Source organism: Limulus polyphemus, unplaced genomic scaffold, assembly GCF_000517525.1.
Source record: "Limulus polyphemus unplaced genomic scaffold, Limulus_polyphemus-2.1.2 Scaffold1727, whole genome shotgun sequence".
In the NCBI taxonomy this organism is placed as follows: domain Eukaryota; kingdom Metazoa; phylum Arthropoda; class Merostomata; order Xiphosura; family Limulidae; genus Limulus; species Limulus polyphemus.
In genome coordinates this window covers 245,175-255,264 of record NW_013667337.1, presented here as the reverse complement: position 1 = coordinate 255,264, position 10,090 = coordinate 245,175, and the positions used below count along the sequence as shown (strand labels likewise).

Here is a 10,090-nt window from a genome sequence, read left to right as displayed (position 1 = left end):
CCAATATTAATAATGGAAATAGATATTGCAGTTACCATTAGAAATTATTCAAACAAATATCTGTATTCTGATAATGAAAAGTCAGCTACGTTTAATGTTTATATAGCATCGCATCTGTAGTTTTGGGCATACAGAATCACTAACAATTCAATGTTGAGCTTTACATGTATTATGATTTTAAACCATCATAGTCTACAGATGTCTGAATTGTACATTGAAATAGGGAAACTAGGAAATCTAATAGCTTTAAAAAGACTAGAATAAACAGTTCCTATTTTATTGTCATACCTTTTCATTTTGTTATACTAAGGTCACTGTATAACTTTAAAGCCATTTTAATAGTAACAGGCTGTATAGTTAATGGTTACATAAGAAACTAAAATTAATGACAATGTTTTATGCTCATTGGCCAACTAAAAGCATATTCACTTCTCATAACAACAAAACTATTAAAAGAATAATGAAAGTGAGTAGTTTTATCTATTCAAGGATAGATGTAGTTAAATAATTTGCATTTGATGAATATTAATTTGACATTTTAATGATGATTTTACAATTGAATACCTTAACTTGCTCTTGTGCCAATGTTTTACTTATAGCACTTTTAAAACAGAATTTCTAGATAAACCTTCAAAAAATATAAAAAAATACTAAGGCAAGATTTTCCTCTAGTGAGATCACGTTGACTATTCAACAAAATTTTATACTTTGTTAAATGTATTTGGAAAACATTTTTTATCAGACTTTCAAAATCATTTCCCACTGCTGATGTAATGCTGATAGTTATATAATCACCTGGATGATGTTTATCACAAATTCTACAATTAATCAACTTGTGCTTAGGAAGTAAAGAGCATTTATTTACATATTTAAACTATTCATTTCAATCCAGTGATCAACAACAGAAAGTATAGTGAAATTGTTTAATAGCTAATAACTAATAGTATTTTTTATATTTAACATATCATAATTACTATGTCATTAAAAATATAAATAATAACTAAACTGTGCTTTTATAAATATTATGCAGAGAGAAATAATAAGTCCTATAAATAATAAAAGCTCATTAGTAATTAGTATCTAGGCAAGGCTTGCGTACACTTATTTGCCACTTCACCAAAAACTAATGTTAGACTAATATTCAAAATATAAAACCAGTATTTTAACATTTTTGACAAAAGTGAATCCAGTAATCTTCTCTGTATTGATCATGGCTATTTATAGTTAATCTTTGACAGAAGTCAAGTAAATAACCTCGTTATGTTTCCAATAATTTAATTCCTGACTTCTGTTGTCACGATTAATAGTTTATAGAGCACCTAGCTGAATCTATGTATAAAGCATTTGAGGATTCCTGTACAGCCAATGATTACATTGCTTGTATACTATAATCATACAACTTAGGTTATTAGTGCTATTTTATGCACAACACATGAGAATTGAGTAAGAATTAAATATAAGTCAACTTGCATAACACTTAGAATTCAACATATATAAATGTTCAAATTACTGGAACAGTCAGTAACATTTTGAGCTCATTTGAGGTTGGAATTGATATAGCTGGCAAACCAACATACACTGTCCAGTTTCTTTGTTGGTAGTTCTAGTAGGCCTAAAGATTCAGAAACCTGGATTGAAAAATTCAAAATTACAGCCAAAGAGAACTGTCAGAACAGATTGTTCTCTGAAAACAAATGGCTGAAATATGATAAAAGTTGAGCACATAGTAAGTCGTATCATACCACAACATGAGCCATAAGTTTGAAACTTACATCTTAACATTGAATGCAGTACAAGTCCAACCAATGAAAATTCATGTCTCTATGCTGGTTGTAACATGGCACTTCTTTGTAAAACAACTCAGTACAGAAAGAACTTGTATTATGGTACCAACAAAGGAAAATAACCATATCTTATTTTTTGTAAATTATGCTCTGTGTTTCATTTATTTAACATATTATTGATAAGAATAAATCTTAGATCAGTGGATTTACACTTGTCCTATTAGACAATTATGTATATGAATAAATTTGTCTGAAGAAAATTTCTGCTCATCCAGGGTGATCATATAACCATTCAATCCAAGGGGCCATCTTATCCTCCACAACTATAGAGATAATTTTCTTTACAAGCCTTTTATGTGGCAACTTGTAAAATGCTTTCAGAAACTCCAGATGTACCAAATCCACCCCTTTACCCTCACCAGTATAAACAGTAATCTCAGTCTTAAATATCTCAATCGGACCCCTTAACTGTTTTTCAGAGAGCTTAAATTGACCTCATATAACAACCTTTTCATCCAAGGTATTTCCTAGTAGCCCTCCTTTGAACCGTTTCTAACAGTTCAGTGTCCTTTTTTAAGGTAAGAAGCTTGAGACTGAAAACAGTACTCTAAGTGAAGCCTAACCAATAACATAGACAATTAAATTATAACCTTTTTAGACTTGCATTTAATATTTCTGTAGATACAACCTAAAATCCTATTTTTCTTGCTACTAACAGCAGCATACTATTTGAATGGCTTAAGAGAGTGATCAACCAAAACACCTTTTCTACCAAGGTCCTTTTCTACCATAATACTGTTTTAGGTTATTCCCACCAAAACTGTACTTATGATTTAGATTAGGATAACCCACATGCACTACCTTACATTTATCAGAATGAAATCCATCTGACATTTATTCGCTTAACCCACCAAATATTCTAAATCATTTTATAAAACAGCAGTATCCTTATTACGGTCAGCAACAACCAAGACATTATTACCATCAGCAACTTTAAGCAATATATTGACCATTACTTCATCTATGTCATTGGTGTAAATGATAAAAAAAAAGGAACGATCCTAACACTGAGCCCTGAGGTACCTCACTTTAATTCATTTTGACTGAACTCCATATATAACAACTGCCTGCTTTCTTCCATTCATCCATTTTTTGCTATGTACAAAAACTACAAAGATCTGTATTTTTTTTAGATATACATAGAACAAATCTCGAGCATTCGTAATGTATGAAGAAGGAAATTGTTGTTACATATGCCATTTATCAATAATGAAATGTTAAATTTGCATTAAATGTACTGAAGCTATTTTAGTGGACCTGCATAAATTTCTTCAGTAGCTACAAATGTTGTGCTTTATGATGAGATTACAAGTTGTTTTAGTTGCAACTATCTGCTTTATCTCCTATTGGTGCAAAGCATTTTTGCAGCATTTTCAGTTTTTCATAAAGTTAGATTATTTTTTTAAATACTAAATATCCTAAAATCATTGGCAATAAAAAAACATTATCTATATTAGGAAATTAAAAAAAATCATCTTTATTTCCTATGTTGTATATTTGGAATTACCAACCTGGGTGATATGGTTTTTTTAAAGGACATATTCTAATTATTATGATTGTATGTCTTGTTATTTTGAACAAGCATATTCATATAGTTTGTGCCCCTCATCAAATATTTTCTGTATGACTGGTTTTATTTCTTATGAGAACAGTAGCTTCTTTGGAATGTTTTGTTTTAATGGGTCTTGCTTATCTACACCCCCTAGTCTGCCTTGTGTGATTAGTAATAAATGATATGGTACAAGTTGTATCAAGGTCTATTCATATTTTGTGGTTTTTATACTAGTTCAGCATTCTTTAAAAATGTTTTTTAGACTCCACCTAGGAGCTCTTTTTGATTTCAATTGTGTCACAAAATTCTGGTGACTAGAGTGACATGCATGTTTCAAAATTGCAAACATGCAAATATTAAACAGTTTAGTCTCATTGTGAAGCTCCACTGATGTTTCTTGTATCATTTGTTTGATAAGTACTTATTTGCAATTTTAGCTTGGATTGATTTGATTTTTTTTCTGTGTGTGTGTGAACAAATTAGATATTCTGTCACCATAAAGTAATGAACTGAAGAAAAATATAAAGTGATGAATGGTGTAATTTTGCATTATAACATCCTTAGTATTACATTAATTTATGAAATAATTGCCAAAATAATAACTTTAAAAAAAAACCCTCAAAGCTAGTCTTTATATAAATATTTATGAAGTTTCCCTTAAACTCTCTTAGATTTACTGCATCCACCATATTTGAAGGTGACCCATTCCAAAGACCAACCACCCTGTTAGAAAAGTAACTCTCTTAGCTGAAGATGACTCCTACCTGCTAAAATTTATATTTGTGTCCCTTTGTCTTACCATTCTCACCACTAAGTACAAGAACTATTAATTCCCTTAAACTCAAACTGATCATGAATGAGTTTTATCAGGAGAGTATTTCATGAAAACAAGGTTTATGCAAATTATAATTTGTCCCAATACGTTAAAACCTTTTTCAAACCTAACAATTGCAATACAGCAAAATTTTAATTGCCAAGATGTTTGTTGATGTCTTTTATTCTGTATCAGAGAATATCATCTTATGTATTGTGGAAATTATTTTAAGCTTTGATCTAGTAACAGAATAGTAATCTTTATTTATCTATGGCTATAAGTTTTATTCACACAAAATATAATGTGTATTCTGTTCACAGTTCCATGTGAATAGATAATTCTTATTTTGCAACTTTTAACTTGTATGACACACCTACCTTAACTTTGCCACTTCATGTGTTGCATAGTCTAGTAATTGCTATGACAAGTTAGTTAAAAAGAATGAAATTGCTGTTATGTTGGAAATGAATAAAACACCTATAACCCGAGTACTTTCGAACTGAAAAAGACAGGTCCACCTTTCGAAAGTGCTCGGGTTATAGGGTTTTTATTCATTTCTATCAAGACTTCTTGAACCCACATGTTTTTCTGACATCATGAATTGCTGTTATGTTGACTTTGATTATAGCTCTCAGTGTAAGAGTATGCAAGTACCTTACAAGCTTATTACTTTTAAAAATTTCATCTTAAGGCTGAAATCTATATAAATATAATAGTATTGTCTGTTGTCTGTCCATGTAACTAGTAATATACATATATATATATAATTACAATATACAATTTTAAGTAAAATTAAAACATGTCTTTTCTTCCAACTAATTATACTATCATAATTTATTTTTTGTTTCAGTTATGCAAAAATCAAGTAAATATTCTTATTTGAGAACATTAATTTTATTATAAGTGTCTATCATAAGTTTCTCTTCATAGGTAATGTATGTTGTGATTATATGAAGTGAACTCTAAAGGTCTGTTTCTTCATGTCATTCAGAGCATAACCCAAATATGCACCAGAACTGCTTTCATTTAGGGTCATATCATCATGAATGCTGAAAACAACAAACTTTACTCAGTAAATATTATCCTCCAAATAAGTAATTTTGTGCTGTTGTTACTTTAAATTATTTATTTCTCTGAAATACTTAGAAGCATTATATTATTAAATTTTGTTTATGGAATCACTTAAACATGAAGATAATTTCAACTCATCAACTTGTCATTTAAACCTAGACTGTCCACCATATTTGATAATGGTGACCTGTCTAAAATAAATCATGGTAAGAGCATGACCAGAGGAATGAAAGAACACAGTGAGAGTTTGTTCTATTTGATGAGAGACATGTTCTAATCACAAAGAAATATGTCATAACATGTACACAAGCTGCTTTTACACAGAACAAAATACATAAATGAAGCTTGGAATAACTGTCTCTTATGTTACAAAAATATTGATTAAATTTTCTGAAACTTAACATATTTCATTGTTTTTCTAAAACACCTTCATAGCAATTCTGTTAAAATATATTAATAAAAGTTCTTACTCTTTTAGCTATTTATAAACTCAAATGTTTAACAAGTCATATAGTATTGAGTGTAATTCCAACAGTTCTTAATTTTATCGTTAGTGTTTTTATATGGATGTGAAGTCTTATTAGTTTGTCACAAAGGTAATTGTATGTTTAAAATGTTTAATTCTGTATCTTATCACCATTCTTGATGGTGTATGTCACTTGATACATTACTTTCTGTTTGACTACCATTGTTAGAAGATTAATAGCAATGAGATGCTTTCCTATGTTGTAAATAATTTTTCTTTATGGCTAACAGTTTCTGATCATGTGTTGTATATTATTTTACAATAACATAAGAAGGTTTACATATTGCAGTTGTATTTATTCCTATAAGATTTGGCATGAATGGTCCAAGTTTTTACTTTGGTATTTGTAACATTTTGGTGTTTAAACCCCATAGATACAATATTTTAATTATATTATTTTATTACATATATTTGCAGCTCTCCTAAGCCAGTTTTTCAACAAGTGAATGGTAGGAGATCTCACATTCAGAAGAGCAATCAAGAAAACATAACGCCACAACATGAAGAAATAACTCGATACATTCATGATAGTAAGTATTTGTGTTTTTTCTCCCATAGTTTTACAACTTTAGCATTATAACATCCTTAGAATTACATTAATTTATCAAATAATTGCCAAAATAATAACTCGGATGTCCAAACGATGCTTTTATTTAACAATCACGACATAACATTGAAGAACAAGGGGCTTGTTGGTCCATCAAGGTTGTTCCATCAGCTAAACTAAACTTTAAAAAAAGCCCTCAAAGCTAGTCTTTATATAAATATTTATGAAGTTTCCCTTAAACTCTCCTAGATTTACTGCATCCACCACATTTAATGGTGACCCATTCCAAAGACCAACCACCCTGTTAGAAAAGTAAGACTCTCTTAGTTGAAGATGACTCCTACCTGCTAAAATTTATATTTGTGTCCCTTTGTCTTACCATTCTCACCAGTCTTTTCTATTCTGGTTGCTATATTGACATTGTGACTTTAACTGTCAAATTAAGATATTTTCATGTAAATGTTATCAGTTTTATTTTGTATTTTAAACTTGCAGCTCACATTTACTTGTTAAAATTGCATATTGCAAATGCACAAGGTTCAGTAAAATTTGTATGACAGCATATAAAGTTATATATAGAAATTTTTAATTCAAAAATAGTTTAGAATTGATACTTTGTAGTTTTGCAGCATTTTGTTTAGTGTAATTTGCAAAAATAAAAAAAAATAGCCCCAAATTTAATTTCTGTAGAGATCTAGAGGAATTTTGTAGTCTTATCTATATATATAAGAAATATGCTTATTAGTTTTTTAGAATTTTTCTGCCCATCCCAAAGTACATGTTTAAATTTGCTAAGAATCTATCATCCCTTGGGGATATAATTCTTCATATCTTCTTTTTTCTGCTCTGTAAATTATTTTATTACTACAGGCTTCATTCCTACCCTTTCATGATGTCACATCACTTGGTCTGAACAATGACTAATGAAGCACAGCTTTGAAAATAGCTATGGGCAATATTTGAATAATTGTATTTGTGTCAATGTAGAGTAAATAAAAGTGCTTTGAAGTAATTTATGTTTCTTGGGGAAACTGACAAAACAGAGCTCTTGCAGAGATGAACAATGGAACCTAATGGGAAGTTTAGAAGACTGGAATGAACCATAGACCTGAGAAAGTGTTTTGTTTTAGTTTCTACAGAAGTTTCTTCCTTACTGATAATTTTTAGTGTAAAATAATTTCTCTTTTGAAAGTACAGAGATTTTCTTCTATGATAAGACATCGGAAACGCTTATTTAATTATAACAAAATAAAATAATTGCATATGCTAAATGCATAGACCTTCCATAATTGTGTGGATCTTTATTTTTTGTGAAAATGCAACCCCTATTATTTTAGTTTCAGATACCTTGTTTCTTCTTTAGTTTTTCTTCCAGTGTTATACATGTACCCATTTGTTTTATCTATATGTTATGATCTAACTCATTAGGTTTTGCACTATTTACCAAACTAACATACATATTGGAAGAACAAACTATGTTACACAATTGTTCAGCTTTTTAGGGCTTTGTCTAATATTTCCTTAGAAAGAAATCAGTTTTTACACATTTCTGCTTTTACATTTTTCCCCTTTATTTTGATGATAAAATCACTCACTTTTACGGTAGATTTTGGATTGCTGTAAGTTTCTGTTAATGTTACTGGCATATAATTTTATCTTAGTATTCAGAAAGCTGCATTCTTTATTAACTGCTGGATTATCAGTTATGCTTTCACTGTTATTTTAATAAAAAATGTTTGGTAATAAAACGTATAATTAGATTTAGAACAAATCAATGAGATGGCAGCCTCATGACTAATTAAGGGGCTTATCCAATGAAATTGGCTTGGTGCTTTTAATAGGACATTGATATAATGCGATCTCACCTATAATGCAGTCTTGCAATATGGACCCCATGGACCATGTTATAACAGGACCCCAGTATATATTTTTATACAAATTTTATTAACATATATTGATAATAAAGTAGTTTTATTAAATTTGAATCTAACACCGTAAAAGGTCATGACATATGCACTCTGAACCAGCCATAGCAAAAGAGTTTAAAGGAGTCATAATGGTTGACCTGTATATTATTAACCATTTAATCTTACTTTATGGGAAAAATTGTAGAGAGTCTGATAAAAGAAGCTTTACAAAATCCTTTTGTGAAATATGATATAAATGAAATCCAACATGGATTCACCAAAGGAAAATCATGCCTTACTTGTCTGTTAACTTTTATTGAGGATGTTACTTGTTATCTGGATGATGGAAAAGAAGCAAACTTAGTTTTCTTAGATTTTTGAATATGCCACATGGAAGATTAGCAAAGAAAATCAAATTGATAGGGGTCAGGGAAAACTAATTAAAATATGTTGTAGGGATGGTTGGATCAGGGAAAGCAAAAAGTTATTAATGGAGTCCAGTCAACCTGAACCTTTGTTACTAGTGGAGTACCTTAGGTGTCAAATAGTCCCTTGTTGGCCTTATATTATTCTATCATTACATGGCATTGTTATAATAATTTAGTTAACACATTTTTAAAGGTTTGTTAAAATGATTTCATGTTGATTTTAAGCTGTAAAACTAGTATATGACAAATATAGAGTACTAAGAAATATATCATTTCGTGTTTCTACAAAGTTAAATAAAAGATTGGACTTTTATTACATGTTGCTTACATCCCTCAGATGTGGTAGTTTTTTGGGGAAAGAATCTGGGTACTGTATTCAGTTAGTGAACGTATTATAAATTTCTAAAGAATCCAGTAAGCTTACAATACATAAATAACTATAAACATGCATATGGAGATATAGATAGTTTTACCTAACAGTTTGATTGTTAGTCATACTGTTATAAAAATTTTTTTGTGTGGTATTCAGATTCAGAAAATCAAATATCATGTTTATTTAAATTCATCTTCTCATATAAAGTGTGATCTGAAATGAGAAATTTGACAATAAAGTTTCATTTTACTGAATTTCTAGTTGGGTGGCAATGAGTATTATCTGTCAGAAGTTTTCATTTGTGAAGCATTTATACTTCAACAATGTTCAACACATCACAAAAAAAAGACTGGAAATATATTCTGAAAGGATAAATTTTAAATGAAAATTTTTGGGTCCAAGATGGATCTGCATTATATTGAGTTCCACGCTATATTGAACCTTGTTACAGTGGGGCCCCAGTATAGTTTATATTATCTTAGTTTTAACTTCTTTATTTCAAAAAGAAACATTAAAAAGATTATCAGTTTTCATTTTTCTCTTTCTTGTGATGTGTCTAAGATCTGACTTCTCCTCCACTAAAATTTTCAAACATCAAATATAGACTGCTGCAGTTTCCAACCAATTATAAACACAAACTGCACATAAGTACATGCAATAATCTAAAATTTGCACCTCTTACTTTTCTAAATTTGTCATATCCATCAGACAAGCCTCTCCTCTCTCACTCTGACTTACAACATTGATTGCTAATCAATTATTTTAACAAATACTTAATAGTTATTTAATGTTTATATTACACTCTCAAAAGAAGCTCACCAGTATTATTTAATTCTAGATCAAAGTTTTTGATGGCCAAGGTCTCTTTGATTCATAAAGAATAGTCACATTCTGCAGTTCTGATAATTTTAAATTTTAGATAGTTACTGGACTATCACTACAGTCTATCACATGCTTAAGAATGTTTGCCTTTTCCACATACTGTGGTAACTGCTTCTTGATTCTATACACCTGGAAAAAGTTAAGCA

The 10,090-nt window shown here is 29.8% G+C and overlaps 1 protein-coding gene across 1 annotated transcript in view; it reads left to right on the top strand.

Annotated features, from left to right (window-relative positions):
* LOC106464726 overlaps positions 1-10,090 on the top strand; it is a 28,025-nt gene that overhangs the window by 7,616 nt on the left and 10,319 nt on the right. The window contains exon 3 of the mRNA XM_013924879.2: positions 6,225-6,337. Within this exon, the coding sequence (XP_013780333.1) occupies positions 6,225-6,337 (113 nt within the window). The remainder of the gene's footprint in view (positions 1-6,224; positions 6,338-10,090) is intronic.